This window comes from Brachyhypopomus gauderio, chromosome 6 (genome assembly GCF_052324685.1).
Source record: "Brachyhypopomus gauderio isolate BG-103 chromosome 6, BGAUD_0.2, whole genome shotgun sequence".
NCBI lineage: Eukaryota > Metazoa > Chordata > Actinopteri > Gymnotiformes > Hypopomidae > Brachyhypopomus > Brachyhypopomus gauderio.
In genome coordinates, this window is record NC_135216.1 from 2,394,028 (window position 1) to 2,421,462 (window position 27,435).

The 27,435-nt window shown below is 43.1% G+C and overlaps 1 protein-coding gene across 2 annotated transcripts in view; it reads left to right on the top strand.

Annotated features, from left to right (window-relative positions):
* chrna11 (cholinergic receptor, nicotinic, alpha 11) overlaps positions 1-27,435 on the top strand; it is a 114,765-nt gene that overhangs the window by 42,574 nt on the left and 44,756 nt on the right. Inside the window, exon 6 of one of the 2 annotated variants that reach the window (XM_077008133.1) lies at positions 22,507-22,674. The exons of the other annotated variant lie outside the window; for it this stretch is intronic. Within the exon in view, the coding sequence (XP_076864248.1) occupies positions 22,507-22,674 (168 nt within the window). The remainder of the gene's footprint in view (positions 1-22,506; positions 22,675-27,435) is intronic. 2 annotated transcript variants of the gene reach the window in all.

Here is a 27,435-nt window from a genome sequence, read left to right on the forward strand (position 1 = left end):
CAACCTTCCACTTTTTATAAGGGAATCGGCTACAGTAAATATTTTTAAAACCAATTAAAAAACCTACTTATTCTCGCAGGCCTTTGAGTCCTGAGCAGTCTGTCACCTACAGACATAGCAGATAACTATTTTAATGTGGCATTAACATGTCTTTTATGTATATTTTATTGTAAATGTTCTTATGGGTTTTCTTATTTTCATCTATTTACTTTTTATGCTTAGTTCTATATTTTGTATTTAAATGTTTTATACTTTTATGTGTTTCATACTGCAAAATTGTTCAGCACTTTGGCCAGCACCTGATGCCTTTAAATGTGCTATACAAATAAACTGACTTGACTTTTTTTTCTCGTAGAATTATTTTAAGTGTCCTTGGGTAATAGAATCAACATAAAGAGGCGGATACTTCTACTCAAGTACAAGTGCGACCTGAGGTTCACTTTGCATCTGTACTGTCACAGCAGTGAGTGGTTGTCACTGTGAGAAATGCTTTGTGTTCTGAGAAGAGGGACACCTTTAGCTACTATTTCTCCTGTTACTATGGTCCCTCAACTCAAGGCTCTTATTCCTGAAATGACCACTGCCTTGACTCCTAGTTCCTTCAATTTTGGGTGTTCTTTAATGCCAGAAGAAGTTAAACGATGTCTGAGAAAATTATGGACAGACAAGTAGTGTTTTCTGGCTACGAATGAGATGTAGGTTACTCTAAGAATATTACGCACAAAATAGAGGATGAGCACAAACATCTAAAGGAACTTAAAGAGAATAGCATAATTTCGGAAACAAAAAGTCCCTATGTGTCTCCAATCTTAGTTGTTCGTAAAAAGTCAGGAAAGGTCAGGATGTGTGTAGATTACCAGACCCTGAATTGACTAACCATCCCTGACCAGTACACACTCCCCAGGATTGAGGACGCTCTTCATAGCTTGTTGGGAAGTCAGAGGTTCAGTCTTGGATTTGAGAAGTGGGTACTACCAGATCCCAATGAGTGAAAACGACAAGGAAAAGAGCTTTTATATGTACGCTTGGCTTTTATCACTTTGAGAGATTTGTGGAGCACCTGCCACTTTCCAGAAGGTCATGGAAAGGACGGTTGGAGTTATTAACTTTCTGGATGTCTTGTTGTACTTGATTACTTAGATCTAAACTTAACTCACCTCTTCTCTCTCGCCTATGATCTCCCTGCTCCATAGTTTTCTTTGTACTGCTTTGTATGTTTTGTATTATATGTTTCTTTTTCCTTATGTATTGTAAGCGTCTTTGGGTTTCAGAAAAGTGCTATATAAAATAAAGTATTATTATTATTATTATTATTATTATTATTATTATTAATATTATTATTATTACTTGATTGTCTGGATAAACTCTGGAAGAACATGAGGAAAGACTCTTCAAAAGTTCTGGACCAGTTAAGGGATGAATGGTTGAAGCTGTCACTGGACAAGTGTCAGTTTGGGAGAACTTAACCTATGTTGGCCACATTGTTTCCCTCATTTATTATAGTTTTATTGTTCATTTTGTATATACAACAAATACACGGAACATTTAGTTACAGTAGAGAAGCACTGTTGGAGATAGGTAAAGTTCGTCATGAACTTACTTTCAGCCTCTCGGACTTCAGCTTTCTTCTACGTTCGGACTCCACCACCAGCTCAACAACACCAGCTTCGGGTGAGCAACGCAACCGACGAACAGAGCGGCCAACGCGTAAGCGGGGCAAGAGAGGTGGGCTACATGCTAGGCTAAAGGCTAGGGCTACTAGACCACCGCTGTCCAGCCTGTTGCTAGCTAACATCCGCTCCCTTGAAAATAAGCTAGATGAGCTGAGAACCAGAGTAACAACTCAGCGAGAGATTAGAGAGTGCTGTGCGCTTATTTTCACGGAAACCTGCCTTTCGAACAGCGCACTGGAATCAGCGATCCAGCTGGAAACACACACCGTTCATCGTGCAGACCGCACGGCGATGTCTGTGTTTTTGTAAACAAACAGTGGAGTTCGGCTGTAAAGACTGTCAAGAAACACTGTTCAGTGGATTTAGAATTTCTGCTGGTGAAGACCCCACTATCTACCGAGAGAGTTCAGCACTGTGTTTATTCTGGCTGTTTACATCCCACCACGTGCGAACTCGACCACAGCGCTAGGGCTGCTGCATGACGCCATTAATAAACAAGAGACCGCACATCCAGATGCCATGTTCATTGTGGCCGGCAATTTCAACCACTGCAACCTGAGGACTGTGCTGCCCAAATATCATCAGCACGTGAGCTTTCCTACCAGGGAGATGAACATACTCGACCAGGTCTACAGCAACGTGAAGGGTGGCTATAGAGTCGTGCCTCGGCCGCACTTCGGACAGTCCGACCACATCTCCGTGTTCCTCTACCCAGCATACAGACAACTTCTCAAGCAAGGACCCCTTGTAAAATAAATTAAAAATCAGAGAAACCAAGAGACAGTACAGGCTGAAACTTGAGGGATACTACACCACCACAGACTCTCGACGCATGTGGTGGTTCATCACCACCTGATGAACTGAATCAGTTCTATGCTCGCTTTGAGGACTTCAACTTGTGGCCTGGACAACTGGAAGATCTTACAGACAAAGAGAGCATGCAAGACTCAAAGTTCACAGTGACTTCAGCAGATGTGCACAAGAACTTCAGCAAAATAAACCCATGGAGAGCAGCTGGCCTAGATAACATCCCTGGGCGTGCACTCAGGGCCTGTTCATCAGAACTGGCAGACGTGTTTACGGACATTTTCAACCTCTCTCTCGCACAAGCTGTTTTACCATCCTGTTTTAAGACCACTACCATCATTCCCATTCCAAAGAAAAATGCTGTGACCTGCCTGAATGACTGTCGACCTGTGGCACTCACCCCAATTGCAATGAAGTGCTTTGAAAGAATAGTCATGACTCACATTCAGCAGACCATTCTGAACTCCATAGATCCTCTCCAGTTTGCATACCGTCAAAACCATTCCACTGACGATGCAATCAACACCGCACTTCACACAGCCCTGACACACTTGGAGGGCAAGGATACATATGTTAGAATGCTGTTCATTGATTATAGTTCCGCATTCAACACGATTGTTCCATGCAAGCTTGTAGAAAATCTCATCACCCTCGGACTGACACCCGCCCTCTGCAGCTGGGTGCTGAACTTCCTCACGGACAGACCCCAGACTGTCAGAGTTGGCAGCGGCACATCAGGCACAAAAATAGTGAACACAGGGGTTCCCCAGGGCTGTGTGTTAAGCCCCCTTCTGTACACACTCTTCACATATGACTGCATGGCCTCCCAGAACAACACCAGCATTATAAAGTTTGCTGATGATACGACAGTCATTGGACTGATCACTGGAGGGGAAGAAATGGCTTACAGGAGGGAGGTGGCTGACCTGGTGACCTGGTGTCACAAAAACAACCTTTCCTTGAATACAGACAAGACCAAAGAAATGGTTATTGATCCCAGGAGAAAGCAGGAGCGACACTCACCACTGTACATCGGTGAGACTGAGGTCGAGAGGGTGAAAACCTTCAAGTTCCTCGGCATCCACATCAGTGAGGATCTCACCTGGTCTCACAACACACACATCATTATCAGGAAGTCCCAGCAGCGCCTGTATTTTCTGAGATGGCTGAGGAAATTTGGCATGTCATCCACAAGTCTCAGCACCTTCTACAGAAGCACCATCCAGAGTGTCCTTAGCAGCTCCATCACGGTCTGGTATGGAAACTGCACTGTGCAGGACAGGAAGGCTCTCCAGCGGGTCATCAAAACTGCACAGTCCATTTCAGGAACTACCTTCACACCCTTACAGGACATCTATCACTCTAGAGTAATCAGGAGATCACACAACATAATCAAGGACAGTACACACCCACAGCACTCACTCTTTACACTCCTCCCTTCAGGCAGATGCTACAGGAGTGTGAAGTCCAGGACTAAAAGACTGACAAACTGTTTTTACGCACAGGCAATCAGGCTCGTTAACGCCTCACAAACCCCCCTCAACGCTCTACATGTTTCTGCACCTTACTACATTTAAATGCTGCTGTACTTAATGTTAAATGTTTACACATTTCAAATATTTTACATGTCCGTAACTTCCAATGTTTACATGACCATAGTCTTTTTTGCACTGAATTCGCACATACTTTGCACAAAACACTTTAAACATATTTGGCCATCTTGCAAAATATTCACATTCACTTTATTTTTATGTATTTATTTACTTATTTACTTTTTTATTATTTCTTACTACTAAGTATACTATAGTATTGTTGCTTGTATTGTTAAATATTTTAATGGTGAATGGAGGAACACCAAAGTAAGAATTTCATTGCACAGTGTAACTGCCTGTTTCTGCTGGGCACATGACAATAAAACTCTTGAATCTTGAATCCATCAAAGATAGAAGTGGTGTCAACATGGCCTAAGCCTCAGATGTTGGTTAGAACTCCAATCTTTTCTGGGATTTTGTGGATATTACCAATGTATTGAACAGGATTTTTCCAGAATCTGTTGCCCCTCAACGAGTTGCTACAGGGCCCTTCCTCTCACCCCAGTTTGAAAGCAAACACGGGGCAGAAGGGGCACACGCAAAGTTCAAATCAGAAACTCTGAGCCCTTTGGTTCCAGATGGACTGCAGTCTGTAATGTTGCATTTGAAGAACTTAAAGCTAAGTTGACCCAGACTCCTGTGCTAGCTTTTGCTGATACCCAGAAGCCATACATTCTTCATGTTGATGCAAGCCTAGATGGCTTAGGTGGGGTCTTGTATCAGCAGCATGACAACAAATTGTGACCTGTTGCTTTTATTAGTAGGAGTCGGTCACCATCTGAGAAGAGGTTTCCAGCTCATGAACTTGAGTTTCTAGAATTAAAATGGGCTGTGGTAGATAAACTGCATGATTATCTCTATGGAGCCACATTTGAGGTCAGAACTAACTTCTACCCCTTGGCCTACATCATGACATCATGACAAATATAGACCAGGGCGGAAAAATATAGATGCAGATTCTTTGTCCAGGTGCCCACATCTATCTCCGGATGATGAATGAGAAATTCCAGCTCCTGGTGTTCGTGCAATGTGCCAGGGCCTGTGAGAGTGGGGTGAGTTTGCGAGTATGTTTTGTGAATCAAATGGGTTCCCAGATTACCACTATACCCATAGTTTATACATTTCCAATGTATTTAACACAATCTGATATTCAGTTGACATATGTTGAAACTTGCTTTTTTTTGTCCATAAGTCCCATAAGTGAACTTAACAAATCTAATCTTTTCGGTGGTGCCCTGAGTCATTCAGGGTTACGTCTCGGAACTTGTGGAGTGCTCTTTTTCATGAAATCTTGAAACTCTTCAGAAGTATACTGTAGGCCATTGTCACTCACAATTTGCTCAGGCAGGCCATTCCTGGTGAGGATGGTTCTCAGGACAGGTCTTTTTTCAGATGTTGTTAATTTCATTGGGACTACTTCTGGCCATTTTGAGTGAGTGTCCACAGCTATGAGAAACACTGATGAACACGCTCGGACACAACCACACCCATGAAGATCCACAGATGCAGACGTCTTGAGGTAGATGACATAAACACATGCCCAAAGTGGAGGGGTCAGGGGCTGTACCGTGACAGAGCCCCCCACCAAGGGCACTACCCATCCCGGGGTGCCAACAGAACTGAATGCCCCGAACCCACATCGATGGGCGGATCCGGAGCCCTCAGTCCTGCGTTTGGGAGATGACCACCCTCGGTGGAGAGTCCGTCACGAACAGCTTAGAACACCCTCCCTGGGAAGACAGGGGAAAACACGTTAGACACACACAACGGTACATTTATGAACACACAAACAGGTACATTAATTGACAGCGGCACAAAAGGGAAAAGGGGATTCGGGATACACACAGGAATGGACACAAACACAAGCACAGACACACACAAAAACGGAGCCAGGCTTCGCGCCTGGAGGAGGGCAGCCAGCGGAGAGAACGCTCCGGGAGTTGCAGGCGCTGCGGTGGGCGGTCTTTCTCCCGCCCTCGCTGCAAACCCTCCGCTGGGTGCGGTGCGGCTGGCAGACGCTCCTGCAGCCCTCTCGGTGGGCACGCAACCAGCTTCTTTGGAAGCCCTTGGGGGGGCATGCTGCAGGGTAGGTCTGACAACACATGCTGTCTCTCGCACGGTCCCCACCGGGGAATCTCCCCTCCTGGCCTGGCAGTGGGAGTGTTGTCCTCAACAACACTCAACAGTGCGCACCCACTGCGCAGCTTGGCGCAGCTCTTCTGCCACTCCCTCCTCCATGGTAGCGTGCACCTGACACAGCAACAATGCAACCACAGGGTCTTGCTGCATCACCTCGAGGCTCACAGGGTTCTCGCGGCGGGGGGCAGGGGAAGCGGCATGGTGGTGCCTGCTGGGCCTCTTCCCCTTCTTGGCACGGGTTGTGTATCCTGGCATGACTTGGTCAGCTTGTCTTTCTGTGACCATGTGCGCAGGGTGACGGATTAGTCACACAGAGTCCAAAGGTTTGCACAAACGTCACTTTATTGAACATACAAACAGCACAGACAGCGCACGTATAACACTTAAACATTAGGTGCAGACTGACTCAAACAAAGACGAGCACAGGACACTGCGCGAACGCACATTAAATAGACCAGTGGTTCCCAAAGTGGGGGGCGCGCCCCCTAGGTGGGGCGCGGAGCTATTGCAGGGGGGGCGCGGAGCTTGAAAGTAAAACGTGCACATGTGTCAATTAGGGATGCACCGATTCCGATATTTAATATCTGAAAAAATTCTAGATCGGGTATCGGGGACAATGTGGCCGATCCATAAAAACAGATCTATTCACTCTAATTCTATGCTTGTATTGCTTGCTTTTCGGAGTTAGTTCAACCCTAAAGGCTGGAACATACTTGCTGTTTGCCCATGCGTTCGCGTACACAACCGGCTGCGTTGTGAACGTTACTGAGAACATACTAGCCTATGTGCAACGCGTGAAACTGGAGGCATCCACTAGAGGGCAGAACGTAGAAAGGGCTTCGGTATTTTAACGATGCAAACATGGCAACACTCGAGGAGATTAGCCTTTGGGTAATTTTACGGTCACGGCAGAAAAAACGACGACAGCGATCCCTTCGTAGGTGGTATGTAAGGCCGTTAAATCAAAGACGTGGTGAGAATGGCGAATTTGTGTCGTTGGATATCGTTGTGTCCATTTTGATGCTGGTTAGCGGCTACACTGCCCCTAGCGGTTTTGTGTGTATTGCACCTCGCGTATGCGTCGCGTTAACTTTTGGAGGACGTGCAAGACCTACGCGCCAAACCGACACAGGATACGCGAAGCAGCCATGATGCGTACGCGTACGCGTAGTTAACAGCAAGTATGTTTTAGCCTTAATACTCGCGCTGGTGGTATTCCACTTAGTCTGTTTATTTGCTGGTTGACCAAAATAAACCTGGGCTCCAGCAATACTTCACTGTTCATACATGAACTGGTGAGTTGTCCAAAGCTCATTTAATGCGTTACTTACAGAAATAAAATAAAGAGCAGTGGTCTGACTCGGTCTACGGCAGAAAGCTAAAAAAACAACAATATTCCGTACGCACGCTCAACTCGCTCCCTTAAAGAGACAGTACACATATTTCTGGCCGTTACATGCTTTGTGCTCTGCGTGATGTCTGCGCTTGCAAACTAGCCGCATATGTATTGCTGTTTCTCTTATTTCATCTCCTTATTTATTTTAAATTACATTTAGAATTCTTGAACCATTTAAAATGTTTCTTGCAGTTAATTTTTTTCATGTTTGACCAAAGTTGTGAACCTATTGTTTTTGTAAGTTTTCAACACATCCCTAGTCAATATGGGGGGGGGGGGTGTAGGGGGAGCGCAAAAATATTCTCATCTACTAAAGGGGGGCACGGCAGAAAAAGTTTGGGAACCACTGAAATAGACAAACCACATAAGCCCAGAGTGATGACAAGATGAGCCACAGGTGAGACTGATGAACACTCTCAGACACAACCACACCCACGAAGATCCACAGACGCAGATGTCTAGACGTAGATGACAAACACATGCCCAAAGGGGAGGGGTCAGGGGCTGTAACGTCACAGGTGCTATACAAATAAAGATTATTACTATTATTATTATTAGTTTAGTCTGTTTTGCATGCTCTTTCTATGTGGCCTTGTTTGTGGGATTTCCTACATGTCATTTGCATGTTGAGAGGATATACCACACCTGTAGCGCTTTTGCTTTTTCCCATTCAATTCAATTATTTCCCATTCGTTTTCTAGGGTTTCGTTTTCTGATGCACCCTTAGCTGCTGTTTCCATTGAGATAGCTAGTTCGAGTGCTTTCTTCAAATCTAGCTCTTTTTCTGACAGTAGCCTTGACTGTGTACTTGTATGCCATTGAGTGCCACATACCAATCGATCTCTTAAGGCATCGTTAAGTCCATCTTTAATGTCACAATGCTGCGAGAGTTTGCGCAGTTTGGCCATATACTCAGATATGCTTTCATTCTTTGTTTGATTCCCTTTATGAAATGAGTCTTTCCACTATCACTTATCACTAGTGGTGCGGGTTTTAAGTGCTTCTACAACGTCTCAACAATGTCTTTGTATGACTTGCTCAACGGTTTTGCGGGGCTCAGGAGATTAGATAGATAGGTAGTACTCCTTCAGTGACCTTATTGCGCTTCGGAAAGCACAGTATAAGACTCCTGCTCTGCTATTGATGCATCGACACCTTGGCATTTTGCGATGACCTAAATACTGTCATCGGGGCCGTGGTCGGTCGTATAATTTTAGGCAGCTCCCCAACAACACTATTCCTATGATGTGGGCCTCGCGACGTCGGAAGGTTTCACATGCTGGGTTAAACAACCAAATTAACAAACAAAACCTACACTACATATCAACAACTGTCCCGGTGCTGAGCGCAGATCTTAATCTTAAATGTGCTCTGTTCAACGTCCGTTCCTTAAATAACAAGGCATCGTTCATTGCAGGTGTTATTCTGGAACATAACATTGATCTGCTTTGTCTTACTGAAACCTGGCAGCAGCCTAATGAGTATTATGCTCTCAATCAAGCATTGCCTGCACATTACAAATACATGGATAAACCGCGTTTAACTGGTCGTGGTGGAGGACTTGCAGTAGTTTACAGATCTAACCTTAAAATTAAATCTGTCTCAATCTCGAACATGACATCGTTTGAGTGTTTGGCTATGTTAGTCTCTGCTGCTAGACCCGTACTAATTGTGCTTATTTATCGTCCTCCTAAGCTAACTTCGGTTTTTATGGCGGAGTTTTCTGAGCTAATTTCTTCACTTATCTCTGCTTACTCTGACTTGTTGCTGCTTGATTATTTTAATATTCATATTGATTTGGATACCTGTATGTTTGCCAAAGAATTCCTAAATGTGCTTCAGAGTTTTGATATTTCTCAGCACATCAATTTTCCTACACACAAGAAAGGCCACACCTTGGACATTGTCTCTTCTGTGGGTAAATCTCCCTTTAATTTTAATAGCATTGATCTGTGTGTGTCTGATCATAACGCTGTGTTTTTTGATTTTCCACTGTCACGACCTCTGCGAGGGCTGCACCAATCACGCCAGATTACATTTCGGAACCTCAAAAATGTTAGTCCACTGGCTGTTATGGAGATGTTCAGACAGAGGACTATACCTGATTGTTTAAACCTGGATCTGCTAGTGGCTCACTATGATGAAACTCTGTCAGTTATCTTGAATCACCTGGCACCTCTCAGAACTCGCTCTGTATCTTTTTCTCAGCCTGCTCCCTGGTATACTGCTGAGCTGCGCAAGCTGAAAGCTGCTGGCCGACAGCTTGAGCGACTTGTAAAGAGAACTGGCCTGACTGTACATGCTTGTGCTTACAGGGATCATGTCCTGCTTTACAAGGAAAAAACTGCAGGAAGCTAAAACACTATATTACACTGATGTTATTCATAGTACCCACGGTAATCCCAGAGCTCTGTTTCAAGCTGTCAATAGGATACTCGGCCCTGTGAAAAGTTTTCCTTTAACTCCGTCGCTTGAACTTTGTTCTCATTTTATGGATTTTTTCAATCATAAAATACATACAGTATACGCACAGTTTCAGCCTACTGTGAATGTGTTAGACACATCGCGACCATTCTCGCGGTCCAGTAGCAGTTATTTTACTGCTTTTGATGCAGTAGATCAGCAGTTTGTTGCAGAGCTTGTTATGACCTCTAGGGCAACGACATGTCAACTGGATCCCATGCCAACACAATGGGTGAAAGCCTGTTCTGCGTCTGTCTGCCCTCTTATTACTATGGTCATTAATGCTTCACTTAGCTCAGTAATGGTTCCGGCATGTTTGAAGCTGGCAGCCATCACTCCAGTTCTTAAGAGGCCTGGCTTAGATCCTGAGAATTTTGATAACTATAGGCCCATTTCAAATCTTCCATTTCTCACTAAACTGCTGGAGCGAACAGTAGCTGTGCAGTTAAAGGAACATATTGAATCCTATGATCTGTTTGAGGTCTTTCAGTCTGGTTTTAGGAGAAATCACAGTACTGAAACTGCCCGTCAGGGTGGTGAATGATTTGTAGATAGCGGCAGACCAGGGACTGCTTAGTTTGCTTATTTTACTGGACCTAACGGCAGCATTTGACACAGTGTGCCATAGCCTATTGCTATCTCGGCTTGAAAATATGATTGGCATAACTGGGACTGCGTTAGCTTGGATCACTTCTTATCTCTCTGACAGGCAGCAGTTTGTTTCTATTGGAGGTTTTAAATCGGACACTTGTTCTGTTTTACATGGAGTCCCCCAGGGCTCAGTCCGTGGACCTTTGCTTTTCATTCTGTACCTGCTTCCTCTGGGGGACATCATTAGGCAGCATGGGCTGCAGTTTCACTGCTATGCTGATGACGTGCAGATTTATATCTACACCAAACCTGCCCATAGCTTGCCTCCTCTGGCCTTGTTGAGCTGCTTAACAGACGTTAAGACATGGATGATTGAGAACTTCCTGAGTTTAAATAATAGAAAGTCTGAGGCCATCATAATTGCTTCTCCTACTACAGTTAGGAGACTTGGTGACACTACTGTTAATATTCCGGGTTTTGTTGTTTCTACCTCTGCTGAGGTAAGAAATCTCGGAGTCACGTTTGACTCTACGTTATCTTTTGAGTCACACATTAAAAATACATGTAGGGCAGCTTTTTTAAGTAGGAGTATTTCTAAGATTCGCCCTTTCCTTTCTTTTGCTGCTGCTGAGACCTTGATCCATGCGTTTGTCACATTACTCCAATGCTCTGTTGTATGGCCTCCCTGCGCGGGCTTTGAGCAAGCTGCAGTATGTGCAGAATTCAGCTGCGAGGGTGCTCACCCATAAAAGACCTTGGGAGCATATTACCCCGGTTCTGTGTCACCTTCACTGGCTTCCAGTGCAGTATCGCATCCAGTACAAACTGCTCATGTTGGTTTTTAAATCCCTTCATGACCTTGCTCCTCCCTACTTAAGTAGGTTACTCCAGCCATACTCCCCGATGCGTACGCTTAGATCTTCAAGCCAACACTTGCTTGTGGTTCCGCCCTATAAGTTGAGTTCCACTGGGAAAAGAGCGTTTTGTGTTGCGCGTCCAATGCTGTGGAATGGGCTCCCTGATGCAATGCGGGCTTGTACATCTATAGATCTTTTTAAAACAGGACTTAAAACTTATGTTATATTGTATTTTTATGAATATTTATTTGTATCTCTTAATTGAATCTTATTTTTCTTGTGTTGTACAGTGTCCTTGGGTGTCCAGAAAGGTGCTTTACAAATAAAATGTTATTATTATTATTATTTATAGATAGATAGATAGATAGATAGATAGATAGATAGATAGATACGTACATACGTACGTACGTACTTACTTTATTGATCCCGAAGGAAATTTAGCAGCCAGTAGCAGTTACACCATAACAGTTCACAGTAAAGGACACGCATAAACAATTTCACAATAACTTATATGACATTCACAAACAATACAAAGACTATACAATACAAGTGTGCAAGTATCCCGACCAAGATTGTTAAAACTGGAACTAATGTGCAATGTCCAATAGTGCAAATGTATGGGATGTGCTTTAAAAGTGTCGAAGTGATTGTGGCTATACTGACAATGCTACACACCAACTACAGACCCTGCACGCCTGACCAGCTTGTCCAGTCCCTCTTTTTGATACTCCCTCCCCAGCACACCACAGTGTAGAAGAGACAGCTGGACACTACAGTCTGATAGAACATCTGCAGGAGCTTCCTACAGATGTTGAAGGACCCTAGCCTCCTCAGAAAGTAGAGCTGGCTCTGCTCCTTTCTCTAGAGGAAGTCCATGTTGGTTGACCAGTCCAGCCTATCATCCAGGTGTAGTCTGAGATACCTGTAGGTCTCCACATCAACCCCCTCAATAGAGACAGGCTGTGTGGGTGGTCTGGTCCTGCGGAAGTCCACCACCATTTCCTTGGTCTTGGAGGTGTTAAGCAGCAGGTTGTTCCTGTTGCACCAAGCCACAAAGTCACCCACAAGGTGTCTGTACTCCTCCTCCTGCCCTCCTCGTACACAGGCCACAATGGCAGTATCGTCCGAAAACTTCTGCATGTGGCATGTCTCAGTGTTGTACTGGAAGTCTGAGGTGCAGATTGTGAAGAGGAATGGAGAGAGTACAGTCCCCTGTGGAGCTCCTGTGCTGCTGACCACAGTCTCTGATGTACAGTCCTTCAGCCTGACGTACTGAGGTCGACCAGTGAGGTAGTCAGTGATCCAGGAGACCAGGTGCAGATCCACCTTCATCCTCACCAGCTTGTCTCTTAAGCTGGGCGTACACTGTACAATATTTTAAATGGTGTACTCAGCTCCAGCTCAAACTGTACGACTAAATCGCAGGGTTTAAAAGTTCACAGCTCACGATTCATATACTCACACTATACGACCCGACGCTCTCATGCGATCTCACGAGGAGCGATTTGAATTTCAAACATGTTTGATATTCTTGCGACGCTGCGATTTCTGATCGGGAGTTGGTCGTGAGGTGTGAATCGCTCCTCGTTTACCTGTGTAAACTATACGATGCACGACACGCGATTGAGCCGAAACTCGGCTCGAAAAATAGTCGCACAAGTGAAAAATCGGCTGAAAATGGGCCAAAAATCGCACAGTGTACGCCCAGCTTTAGTTGGAGGGGCTGAATGGTGTTGAAGGTGCTGGAAAAGTAAACATGACTCTCACTGCACTACCCCTCCGTCCAGGTGAGAGTGGGTCCAGTGGAGAAAGTACAGTATGGCATCCTCTACCCCCACCTTTTCTCTGTAGGCAAACTGTAGGGGTCTATTGGAGGTTGAACCTTGGGTCTGAGCTGGTGTAGAAGCAGATGTTCCTGAGTCTTCATGACGTGTGATGTAAGAGCGACTGGGCTGAAGTCATTGAGCTCACTGGGGTGCGGTTTCTTGGGTACTGTAACCAAGCAAGTTGTCTTCCACAGTGTGGGGACCCTCCCCAAGCACAGACTCAGGTTGAGGATGTGCTGTAGGGGGGCCCAAACTCAGCAGCACAGGACTTCAGTAGTCTGGGACACACCCTATCTGGTCCAGCTGCCTTTCTAGAGTGGAGTCTCCTCAGCTCACCTCTGACCTGTTCTGTAGTGAAGGTGAGTTGTTGGTTGTTGTCTTTAAAGGCCCTCTTCTTTTTATTCAGAAGGCCTTTAACACTGCTGGTTATCCAGGGCTTGTTGTTAGCAAAGCAGTGTACAGTTCTCACAGGAACAATCATATCTATGCAAAAGTTCATGTAGTCCATCATGCAGTGTGTCATCCCCTCTGTCACTCCATTCAGTGGACTCGAAGCAGTCCCTGAGAGCTTCTTCAGCACCAGGAGACCATTTCCTGAAGGAGAGTGTGGATGCAGGTTGTCTACAGACCTGGGGCTTGTACTGTGGCTGCAGGTAGGCCAGGTTGTGGTCAGATTTTCCCAGAGGGGGGAGGGGTGTGGTGGTGTATGCATCCTTTACGTTGGAGTAATGAGATGAGGAGACCAGCGATCCATCCTGGGCCAGCCACCTCCTGCCTAACCGGATGCATACATCAGGATGGACATTATTACATATTTTTCCTTTTCTTTCTCTTCTTTCTGTCTAAATTGTTGTTGTTGTCATGGTGACCAGTGTCGGCCAGAGGAGGATGGGTTCCCCCCCTGAGTCTTGGTTCCTCTCAAGGTTTCTTCCTCATGCAAAAAACTAGGGAGTTTTTCCTTGCCACTGTCGCCTTTGGCTTGCTCACTGGGGGCTAGGACTCGGCACTTGTAAAGCTGCTTTGTGACAACAACTGTTGTAAAAAGCGCTATATAAATAAAATTTGATTGATTGATTGATTGAGTAAAGGAGATCAATAGTTCTGTTTTTCCTGGTGGGACAGTCAACATACTGGTGGAAAGCAGTGAGTACTGAATCCAGTGTGATGTTGTTGAAGTCCCCGGAAATGGCTATGTAGGCCTGCGGATAACGAGTCTGTAGTCTTGCGATGGTTGAGTGAATGACGTCACAAGCGTTCTCTGCGTCATTTATGACCAGTGTTGTGAATAACGCTGTTAATTTTCACAACACGGCGTCATTTTGTCAGTAACTGTAACGCAGCTCGTGCTGCGGAGCGAGGGGACGGACACAAATGCTGAGAAGAGCGAGATTTATTACAGGGCATTCCATAATCGTAGTCGAAGTCACAGGCAGGGGTCATAACCGGAGAGCCATCCAAGTGAGACAAGTACAGGGGCATGATCAAGACAGACACGAAACAAAACCAGGCAGAATAACACTGAACAGAGAATAAACCAACCGAGCGTATAAACACCGGGAACAGGGCACACAAATCACAAAGCACGAGAGAACGAATAACCGACAAGGGTCTAGGGAAACACAGGGACTATAAGTACACTGAACTAACAAGACACAGCTGAGGACGATTACGACATGGGCGTGGCAGACAGACAGAAACTAGGCAGACAGACAAGCAAGGCGGGGCTAACAGGCAAGGGACACATACACGAGGGAACTCGAAGTGATAGCTAGGAGAGGGGGTGTAGCCCTATGTGACAGTAACAGGATAATATAATTAATTACTTTTCCTGTCGTTACAATGCCGTTGATGTTACTGGTCATTAAAAGCGGTGCGTTACTATATATTGATATACTAACTAGGGATGTCCCGATCCAGCTTTTTGAACTTCCGATCCGATACAGATATTTATTTGCACTTCCGATCCGATACCGATATCGGCCGATACCGATACCGGCCTATCCGAGCATGTATTAAAGTTTAAAGTTATTTAGCCAACTTACTTTGTTGTCAAACTCATGTTGAAAAGCGTTTTACTCTTGATAACAAGTAGCCAGCTGAATTAGGTTTGTTTGAATAATACACAATGGTTGGTAAGGATTAAAAAGACACAAGTGCAAATAATATTGTAAATTATATTAAAAAAGCAAAACACACAACCTGAGTGGAAAATAGTCTATTAACAAATAGTCTATTAACATTAACATCCATCAGTGCTCTTGAACAAGTGTAAACCAAAGCTTAAAAAAAATCCGTGCACATATCGTAAACTAAATAAAAGCAAAATGCCTTCTACTCCACACTTTGCTGCTCCATCCCCATCTATACACTCCCTTCAATTCAAACGTTTCTGCCAGTGTTAGTTGTGTAGGACCTTTCTTTTTGTCTTCGGTTTTCTTTAGAAACTCGTCATGTTGTTTATGGTGGTATTTCGCTAAATGCTTGATTAGATTGGTTGTATTAAAAGTTCTTACAGCTTTACCACCACGCTTAACTTTACTGTGGCATATGTTGCACTCTACCTCTTCGTCTTTGTCATCCTTTAAGGTAAAATAATCCCACACAACTGCCATTTTTACCGATAACTTCAAATTTACACGACGGTCCTAACGGTTAGGAGATGCCGCGGAGCTAAATTGGAGAGACGCTATACTCGTGTGCTGAAGGTGTGCTGGAAAATGCGGACCGGATTTTACTCTCACTGGCAAAACCACAGCAAAAACTGGAATGGATTATCTAAATGGGTGCGGTGGAAAACCCGGATCGGACTAAAAAAAACTGGATCGGGAGTCTGGATCGGCATTTTCTCGTGCCTGCCGATCCGATACCGATCCGCATTTTTTGCTAATATCGGCGGCCGATCCGATCCAAATATCGGATCGGGACAACCCTAATACTAACAGTAATGCCAGCGGACCGCTGCCCAGGCTAGTGAGGAGTAACAGTTCTCGGTGTAACACCTGTTTAACTTAACAAGTCAGTAAGCGATTGGCTAAGGCAGCGTTATGGTAGCCAATCAGAGCCAATGTTTTTACACGCGTGCCGAAGCACACCAGTGACACACGACACAAACGGAGAAGAGGCAGAAATGGCAAGTCAGGAGCAAGCCGAAGAAAAATTTGCATTTTCAAAGTGGCGATATAAACATTATTTATAAATATACTTGAAGTTCCTGAATGTCTACCAGACTGGGTATTTTATTTATTTAATTAAGAATAGAGGTTTTATTGTTAAGTTTACTTCTGTTGTGAACAAACCAGTTGTCTCAGGTTGAGAGAATTTAATTTAATTTGATAGATGTAAATGCACTTTATATAGTGTAACTGTTTATATAATTTTTTTTTTTTACAAAGATTTGGGATTTTAAAGGATTTTACCCTGCACTGGTCTGTTGATGTGCAATAAATATCAAAAGTTAAACACCTTTCTGATCTACTCATTTCAACTGACTGCTTCTTCAAAAAATCCTTATTCATTGGCATATAACTTTTTTTACTGTAATGCAAATGGTTACTTTCACTGGTAACGAGTTACTTTTATTATAGAGTAATTCAGTTACTAACTCAGTTACTTTTTTTTAACAAGTAGTGAGTAACTATAACTAATTACTTTTTAAAGTAACGTTCCCAACACTGTTTATGACGCTGCAGCCACCCCCTCTCTAGACAAATAAATGCTATACTATTCTATTCTATATTATTTTCTTTGTTTTTATGTGTAACCAAACTCCATTCCCCACAATTCTCTTCTGTTGTGGCGCCAACTATCTGTTAATCTTCGGGGACGTCTGACCACTCATCAGAGATTAGCTTTAAGCATGAGTGCCATGCTTGTAACCAATCGGAGATGAGTATGGGTGGACCAAGGGGTAGGCAGGTGCCGTGTCTGGGGGGGGGGGGGGGGGGGGGGGGGGGGGGGGGGGAGAGAAGAAAAAGAAGAGTTTTCTTAGCACTTCACTATTTACAAGCTAAGTTTGGAGACTGGATATATGTTGTATATTGGCCCAAATGCCACCATTTCAGTCAGATTATTACCAAGCTGTGTGTAGCAACCAGCTAGCGCTGCAGGGTTTTCTTTCTGTCAGTGAGTTTATACTGGCTACCGAGGAGGAGTTGGATGCTAAATTGAACAGTGTATCACTGGAGCACGTCTGATGAACTCCACCTAGCGTTGTGCATCCATTGGAAACACGTGGATCCAGAACTTCGTCCGCTACCCGATTGCACTGATGTGCTTCTGCTGCATTAGTCGAACTCAATACATTTGTGAACGTGTGAGTATCCTTTTTGGAGGTCTTTATTTTTCCTGATTCACTAAGTCGCTTCACGTTTCGGGATTTGAAATGGGCGCTTAAAAGAACCCATGAGAGACATAATCTAAGAAAATTAAATCCAGAAATGACCATTTGGATGAACCAGAGGAGTCATGAGAGAGAGTTCTGTGGGTCAGATAAGACCAAAATAGAACCTTTTGGTCTTAATTTCACTTCGCTGTGTTTGGAGGAGAAAGAATGATGAGTACCATCCCAAAAACACCATTCTGTGAAGGGTGGAAGCATCATGCTTTGGGGTGTTTTTCTGCACATGGGACAGGACGACTGCACGACCGGGGCCATGTATTGGGAGATTTTGGGGAACAACCTCCTTCCCTCAGCTAGAGCATTGAAGATGGGTCTTGGCTGGGGCTTTCAACATGACAATGACCCAAAACACACAGCCAGTATAACCAAGGAGTGGCTCCATGAGGCATATCAAGGTTCTGGAGTGGTCTAGCCAGTCTCCAGACCTAAACCCTATAGAAAACCTTTGGAGGGAGCCCAAACTCAGTTTTTCAGTGACAGCCCAGAAATCTGACTAATCTGGAGAAGATCTGTATGGGGGACTGGGCCAAAATCCCTGCTGCAGTGTATGCAAACCTGGTGAAGAACTACAGGAAATGTTTGACCTCTGTAATTGCAAACAAAGGCTACCGTACCAAGTATTAACATTGATTTTCACAAGTGTTCAAACATTTGCAGCACTAACACACAAATAAATTATTAAAAATCTTACATTGTGATTTCTGGATTTTTTTTATGATGTCTCTCACAGTGGGCATGCACCTAAGATGAAAGTGGGAGAACTTGAAACGTTGTTCGCGAGGTGTTCAAATACTTATTTTCCTCACTGTATGCAACCGTTCTGATACCATACGAGATGAAGGCGACCCATTTTAATTTGATCAAATTACTCCAGTATTACAGTGTATGGCGGTTAGCATACAGAAAACAAGTGTAGTTTTTTATGATTAACAGATTCGAAGGTAGGCAGGTCAGCTTAAGCTGCAGTGCCTGTGGGATGGGTAAAAGATAGAGGCAGGGACTATTTACATATTCATAGATCCATACTTGCCTCTCTTCCTTTGGCTGACTTTGGCTGCTCTGCCTCGTCATCCCCTGCCACATCACAAAGCATTCTGGTGTTGCCGTCAAGGTCCTGGCAAGAGCTTCCCGCCTGACTGCTTCTACTTGGCTTTCACTACTAGCCATAAAGTCTTCCAACAATACCTGTGACTACTTTTAGAATACGTCCAGTGTGGGGTCATCAGCATAAAGGCTAAACCACTCGGCATGTTTCATGTCCAGGGCATTTACTGGGCAAATGAGGTTTGAACACATCTAAAAATATTCTGACCATACTTAGTGATTGTTGTTGACAGATTACCTGGTCTGTTTTCCTTATGTGGAGAACTGAAAACATAGAAACATAGCACTGCACTATGTAGAAACAGCACTACAATTTTTAAGTAATCTTCAAAATGACTATTTCTCCATATTAAAGATGGAGAACTGGCACTGTTGTATTCACCAGCCCCGTCGACAGGGGGGGACAACCGGGTTTGTTGTCCCGGGCCCTAGGGCCAGGGGGGCCCATCAAAGAGCCCAGCAATTTATTTTTTATTTAAAGTCTATAATTTTTAAATAATCTTGAAATCTTTCATTATTATAAAATTATGTACTCATAATAAGCTCAATGGCTCAAATATATATGTTTTTTACCTATCAGCATATTTTCCATTAAGTGCATACACCCCCGCCTCGCACTAGAAAATGGTTTGATCCAGCACCGACTGTAGCCGGCCGGTATCCGCCCAACAGCGGGAAATACAGTGGTGGATAGTTAAAGTAAATACAGAAGTCTGGAGCGCAGAAAAGAAAGGAAAAACATTTACCTGACGAATTTTAAAGTTGCATTGTGTTCCAGGTTTGAAAAGTGCTGGAATTTAGGGTAAAGTACTTGAAAATGCTTGAAATTGTAACTACTTTGTTTCACAACAAATAGCTGTCTGACTGAACAGTTCTCGTGAAGACGTTAAGATTGGGCGTTTTGAAAATAAGCAACCATTAAATAATGTGATAAAAAGCGAATTATTTCGAATCATTTCGAGTATATGTATAAGTATTTAAGTACACGTGCTTTAATTCCACCTTATAAAGGCATATGAACCCTACAAACATGACTTTGTTCATTGCGCTGAAGCGCGGCGTGCGCGAAGTTACAAAATTCGAGAGGTGCACGACCTCATTTTCGCGCGAACCCTCGCGCTGGGGGGGGGGACATGAATCTATCTTGTCCCGGGCCCCAGCAAGACTGTCAACGGGCCTGGTATTCACTAACATGAAAGTTGCTGAAATTACAGTAGCATTTGGAGCTGCCAAAGGATTATGAAATTATTATTATGAAATGCTTTCATTGAAATGCAAATGGAATCATATAGGCAGTCAGAAGATGATGCTTCAAGAAACAGATTTTTAAATTTTTCATTAGTGGGCCGCCGGTAGTTTATCTCGGCCCGTGCAGGGGCCGTTGCCACGCACTGCGGCCCCAGTCCGTAGTCACGCTGCTGTTGAACGGTGTCTATTACCTCTCCCGCTCAAGTCAGACTAACCTGCTCAGCGGACTGGGCCAGCTGATGCGGGCTGACGGTATGCAGCGGAAATCAGAAAAAAAACAACTTGTCCCAGAAAATCCGGGCTAGACCACGAAAACATACAGCAGCTGTGTCACTTATTAATACAAGTAGTCACGAACTGGAAAAGCCTTGTCCATACTAATGCCACATTAATTATATCTCCCTGTTTGTATCCCACGCGTGACAAATCAAGAGAGAGACGCCAGTTGCACACTGACACTGCTGAGGTTCTAACTCATCATGTGATCCCTCTGTGACACGGTTGACACTACTGAAATATGAAAAAAATAAGTCTGCATTGCCGTAAAGTTGGAGCAGTCTAAGCCAGGGTCTAAACAAACTACGAAACGTAAAGGTGTCGCTGAAAAGCTGAGAGAGCAAAAAAGAAAAGCTGCAGAGGTTACTCACTGAGTGAACAATGTAGGTTTCAGTAGCTTTCCAGTTGTGGCTTTGTAATCATGTTATTGCTGGAAGTAATATTGTCCATATGACAATAAAGAGGTCATATCAGAGGTGGGTAGGAACATGTTACATTTACTCCGTTACATTTACTCAAGTAGCTTTTTGGAAAAAATGTACTTGTGAGAGTAGTTTTAATATGAAAGACTTCTACTTTTACTTGAGTAAATATGTGGTGAGAAAAACGCAACTTTTACTCCATTACAATCGGATTTGCGCCACGCTACCATTACTTTAGTTTTGTAAATAATTCGTGTTTTCAGTGAGAAGAAGACTGACCAACGTCACATCACCTGAGTATGTGTGACCAATCTGTCGAATTTTCCTACCTTATCGATATTTCCTTATCGGTATTTGTAGACGTATCTCTGTAGAGTTTGTTTACCTTATGGAAACGTCATAATGTAGCACAAATCAGCATTTAAAAGGTAGGGTAATCTTTAAATTCAAAGTTTTGCGTATTCATGTATTGTTATTAATATTAATACAAGCAAATTGAATTGTTTACATCTTTGTATGAACATGTTTTTAGCCTGCCATTATAAACCAGCATTAAGTTCATTAACACTATAGATAGGAAATTTCGACAGCCTAAATGTCATTATATAAGAACATTAAGTTCATCAATACTATAGGAAGGAAATTTCGACAGACTAAATGTCATTATAAAACATCAATAAGTTCAACAACACAATAGTACTGCACTGTTGAAATGCACCAATATCATGACATAATAGTGAATTGTGCAGTAGGCCTAGGTAGGAAAGGAAGGGTAGGAAAATTCGACTGAACACCGGTCAGTCACATGATCACATACGCAAATTTTCTCCACCGGTAACAAGAAAGTGACAGAAAAACCTACCGAGCATCCGTGGCCTCACATACAGCCAATTTTTACATTACAAATGTGTAAAAAGGACAGTTATATAATGCGTTGTCAGTTGTGTCTGCCAAAACATTTCAGCCTACAATGTGGACATTTCAGCTGACAAGAACTCAATGTCAAATTAGAGGAAACACGTTGCAATAAGTTTGCTGTATATATAATTTTGACTTATTTGTGTAATGCCATATCTCTGTTACAACTGGAAGCATAACTTTTGTATGATGTAATTATTAAATGTAACACAGGGCAATTGTAACGCTCTCGAAGGAGGAGGGACGACGAGAGCGAACGGTGCACATGAAACATTTAATGACACTGAACGGTGTAAGGTCCGTGCGGAGGATGAGCACATACATACGACATCATTTTCAAAAGAGTGGTCCACTTTCCTGCTCCTGCTCAACTGGAGGACATTGTTGCAGGATTCTACTTTCTCTGCGTTATACTGGCTTCCGATTAAATATCTAATTGGGATTAAAATTCTTTTGTTGATCTATAAGGTGTTAAATGGTTTTGCTCCACAATATCTGAGTGAGCTCATTGCTTACTACAACCCATCTCGCCTTTTGCGCTCCCAAAAAAAATTTGTAAGACTACAGCCAGAGGCAGAGCTTTCTCCTTTAAAGCCCCTCAGTTATGGAATAGCCTTCCAGCTCCAATCTGAGATTCTGACACAGTTCCAATCTTTAAATTGTAACTGTGTCAGAATCTTGGATTGTAGCTGGAAGGCTATTCCATAACTGAGGGGCTTTATAGGAGAAAGCTCTGCCATTGGTGTCCATGTTTCTGTTCATGTATTTTATGATCATATTTAAATACATCCTCAGGTATCTTCATGAGCACCTGTAATGTGGACGTGCGCTGGTTCCCCTTCGACATCCAGAAGTGTGAACTGAAGTTTGGCTCATGGACCTTTGATGGCTGGCTGCTGGATCTCCAGATGAGTGAGGCTGATATCTCGGGCTATATGCCCAATGGCGAGTGGGACCTTGTGGGTGAGTGGAGATGTGGGCTAGAGGAGTGGAGACCACTCCCCATTAATCACATAATTCTCAAATCAAGTAAAGTCAAGTCAAATTTATTTATATAGCACTTTTTACAACACATGTTGTCACAAAGCAGCTTTACAATCCAGATCCAGATCCCTAATGAGCAAGCCAGAGGCGACAGTGGTGAGGAAAAACACCATATGATGGTGGGGATTAGGAAGAAACCTCGGGAGGACCAAGACTCAAAAGGGAAACCATCCATTGGGCAGAGATCTATATGCAGAATTCAGATGTGTGTTTTGGCTGTACTAGTTGGTTGGAACTGGAGATCAATAATCAGCCGGCTTATTGGACAATAACTCAATAAAGAATCCAGGTAGCTCAGTCGTTGACTCACCTTAATGCATCGTTTCTCAAAGTGTGGGGCGCATGGGTATTGCAGGTGGGGCGCAAGCAATTGGAAGAAATGAACCTTTTTAAAGCCTGGTTCATACTTTCGGGAGTGACCGTAGCGCGTCACTCTGCCCACCTCGCGCGACCGGTGGAAGCGTTTATATTTTCCGCGTGCAGTGTTCTCCGAAACGATATGTGTTACTATAAAGAAACACCCCTCAAAAACAGGGGAAGGAACATTTATGATGAATTTTAATGTTGCTTTGTGTTTCAGGTTTGAAAAGTACTTTAAAATGCTTGAAAGTGTAACTACTTCGTTTCACAACAAATAGCTGTCTGAACGAACAGTTCTCTTGTATTACGTTAACAAATACAAGCCTCTTGTAATTCCAGGACGAAACATGAGAGAACATGAAGACGTTAAGATTGGATGTTTTGAAACCACCATAATACCACAAATACAGTAATGTGAATTATTTCGAATCATTTCGAGTATATGTATAAATATTTAACTTAATTAAGTTTAACATGCTGGGAAATATTGAAATGGACCTTGAAAGTTACGTACAAGTGTTTTAATTCCACCTTGTAAAGGTGTATGAACCCTGCAAACATGACTTTGTTCAGACGGCGCGCGAAGTTACAAATTTCGAGAGGTGCACGACCTCACAAATCGAGACCCTCACGCACGGCTAGCCAACACGATTACGTCATTTTCGCCGCTGATTTTAGTTTAGCCTTTTTATTTTGTTAAAAAATTGTTAAATCTGATGTATGGCGTTATTTCTCTGCCAATAGTCGAGAGCACATTTTTTAAGTGCGAGAGCGTGATTCACGCAGCTCGCACGGATTTTCTTTGTTCTCGTGCAAAATATTAATGTGCTCTCTCCTATTTACTCTGCTCTCGCTCAGATTCGCTTTGCTCCACTACAGAACCGCTCGCGCGTGCTCAGATTTATCCTGCGCTCGCTCAGATTTATCCTGCTCTCACACGAACATACTCTTCTTCCGTTTACTGGAGCGTGCGTGCGCACTCAAACCCCTCCCGCGCGCTCGCAAACCTTTTTATGCTCTCGCGCTCGGAATTCACAGAAAACAGCCAATCAGAAAGCAGTAACGGATTTTGACCAATGACATTGTTCCTGCTGCTCCGGTACTGCGATTAATTGCTTAAATATACATTATATTTACATTATATCCTGTGTTAGATGACTATAGAAAGGATATGGATTTCTGATCAATATCCTGTGTAAACAATGTTCTGTGTTTTTTTTACTTGTACAGGTAATAATTATACTCCTTTAACCCTACAGGTCTTGCTTAGACAGCAAGTTTTGGAGGGGTTGTTGAATAAACTGCAGAATGTTGTCAGCAATTCTGCATCTGGTCTTGACCTTGACTATCACAACTTTATTTGTACACACGAGCTGATTATTATTGATTGGTATGTGGGATACGACGTGGAAAAAAAATAATTTAAAAATTACTGGTTAAAGTTCAATTCAATCTTTCAAAATCACTTTTATGATTTTATTGAAATCATCTCTAGTATTTTCTGAATTTCTCTGATATAACAGCTCAATTCTAATTCTTCAGGTTAAAGGTGCTCCCTCCTTTAAACAGCTATAACATGCATTTGTATCCGGCTACAAACAAAACTGCTTTATGAATTCATGCAATGCAAATATGTCTTAAAAGCATTTGACACCGTTTTACTCAGTCAGTGTGGGCATATCTTTTGCTAATATTACTTTTATATTTTTTTACACTTACTGTAGTCATGCTTAAATTGCAAAGCTTTTATTTATCATTTATAAGTTTTAAAATCTGTAATTTCACTTGTTTGAGTGTTTTTTAAAACATGTTGAACCACAGCATAGAGGCTACAAATTCAAACTATTATGCAGCCTTTCAACACACCTTTAACCTAAATATCTAAAATGCTATGATAGCCTAAAATGGATACTTGCTGCTCACCCAACACTTCTCAGTCTTGACCATTTGCTATTTTATCAGAATAAGGCCGTGTGACTGCCAGATTTTGGGAAGTATGCAAATACCAATTAATACTGATACTAATCAATCGCCATTGCTCATCATTCTCATAATAAAGTCCCCGTGTTATCAAATCAAAATCAAATATATTTATATAGCGCTTTTCACAACATATGTTGTCACAAAGAGCTTTACAGGATTTACAAGGTTAACAATACTATGGGTCCAAATCCCTAATGAGTAAGCCAAAGGCGACAGTGGCAAGGAAAAACTCCCTAGATGGTGGGGAATAGGAAGAAACCTCGGGAGGACCAAGACTTAAAAGGGAACCCATCCTCCATTGGGCGGCCCGTTAACACACAAATTGCACAAAAACAAATTATTCAGATGAATACACAAGTCATAAATAAAGTATAAGGTAACTAGAATGAAAGTTCTGGGTGTTGATATTGTCACTGTAAATGTCTTATGATGAACGCCAGGTTGTCGGAGCGATGATACTGGAATTGTAGGCTCCGACTGCAGTGTTACTCCCCAACAGTGTTGCGAATAACGTCGTTAGGTAACAGCGTCATTTTGTCAGTAATGGGATAATATAATTAATTACTTTTCCTGTCGTTACAACGCCGTTGACGTTACTGGTCATTAAAAGCGGTGCATTACTATATATTGATATACTAACAGTAATGCGAGCGGACCGCTGCCCAGGCTAGTGAGGAGTAACAGATCTCGATAGGTCACAGTTCTCGGTGTAACACCTGTTTAACTTAACAAGTCAGTAAGCGATTGGCTAAGGCAGCGTTATGGTAGCCAATCAGAGACAGTGTTTTTACACGCGTGCCGAAGCACACCAGTGACACACCAGTTACACACAATCAATCAATCAATCAAATTTTATTTATATAGCGCTTTTTACAACAGTTGTTGTCACAAAGCAGCTTTACAAGTGCCGAGTCCTAGCCCCCAGTGAGCAAGCCAAGGGCGACAGTGGCAAGGAAAAACTCCCTAGTTTTTTTTTCATAAGGAAGAAACCTTGAGAGGAACCAAGACTCAGGGGGGGAACCCATCCTCCTCTGGCCGACACCAGTCACCATGACAACAACAACAATTTATACAGAAAGAAGAGAAAGAAAAGGAAAGAGATGTAATAATGTCCATCATGGTGTAGGCATCTGGTTTGGCAGGAGGTGGCTGGCCCAGGATGGATCGCTGGTCTCCTCATCTCATTATTCCTCAAGCAGGCGGGCAGCCATGTGGAGAAATGAAACAGGGAAAATTAGCGCTGCATGGGGACATATACAGGACAGGTGAAATTATAAACATTTCTGGAGTGTGGCAGCATCTCCGGCATTAAGTTAAATTATTACAGCCTAGCTAACAAAGGCAGAACCAGAAGGTAACACAGGCTTGGGGGCATCCTGAGACAATGGCATCCGTCCACTGCACTGTCAACAAACTTGAGTGACCTCGAGCAGTGACAGGATGACAGCACCAGCGTTCCAGTATCAAACGCTAAACTAAATAAGTGGGTTTTCAACCTAGACTTAAAGATTGTTACTGTGTCAGAGTCCCGGATGCATTTAGGAAGATCATTCCAAAGCTGGGGGGCCTTACAAGAAAAGGCTCTTCCCCCTGCTGTTACCTTGTTAATTTTTGGAACTAATAAGAGACCAGCACCATGTGATCTTAGTGGACGTGGGGGTTCATAATAGGAAATAAGTTCCTGAAGGTATTCAGGAGCAAGCCCGTGCAGTGCTTTATAAGTTAATAAAAGAATTTTAAAGTCATATGGCATTTAACTGGGAGCCAATGCAGGGCTGATAGGACTGGACTGATATGCTGAAATTTTCTAGTTCTGGTCAGAACCCTGGCTGCGGCATTTTGAACTATTTGAAGTTTATTTAAATTCCTATTTGAACATCCTGACAGTAGTGAGTTACAGTAATCTAATCTAGAGCTAACAAAGGCGTGCACCAATTTTTCCGCATCATCCTGTGATAATGCATTTCTTAACTTAGCAATGTTGCGGAGATGTAGAAAAGCTATCCTAGTAGTATTATCTATGTATTTATCAAATGATAGGTCAGAGTCGAGTATGACGCCTAGGTTTTTGGCTACTGTGCCAGGTGTAATGGGGTAGTCTGCGAGATTAAGCATTAAATCTGGAATTTTCTGTTTTGAGGCCTTAGGGCCCAGGAGGAGAACTTCTGTTTTGTCCTCATTAAGTTGGAGGAAGTTTAGGGACATCCAGCATTTAATATCTCTTACACAGGCCTCAATTTTTGATGACCTAAACTGAGTTTGTCATCAGGTTTGGCTGATATGTAAAGTTGAGTGTCATTTGCATAGCAGTGAAAATTGACACCATGTTTGTTTATA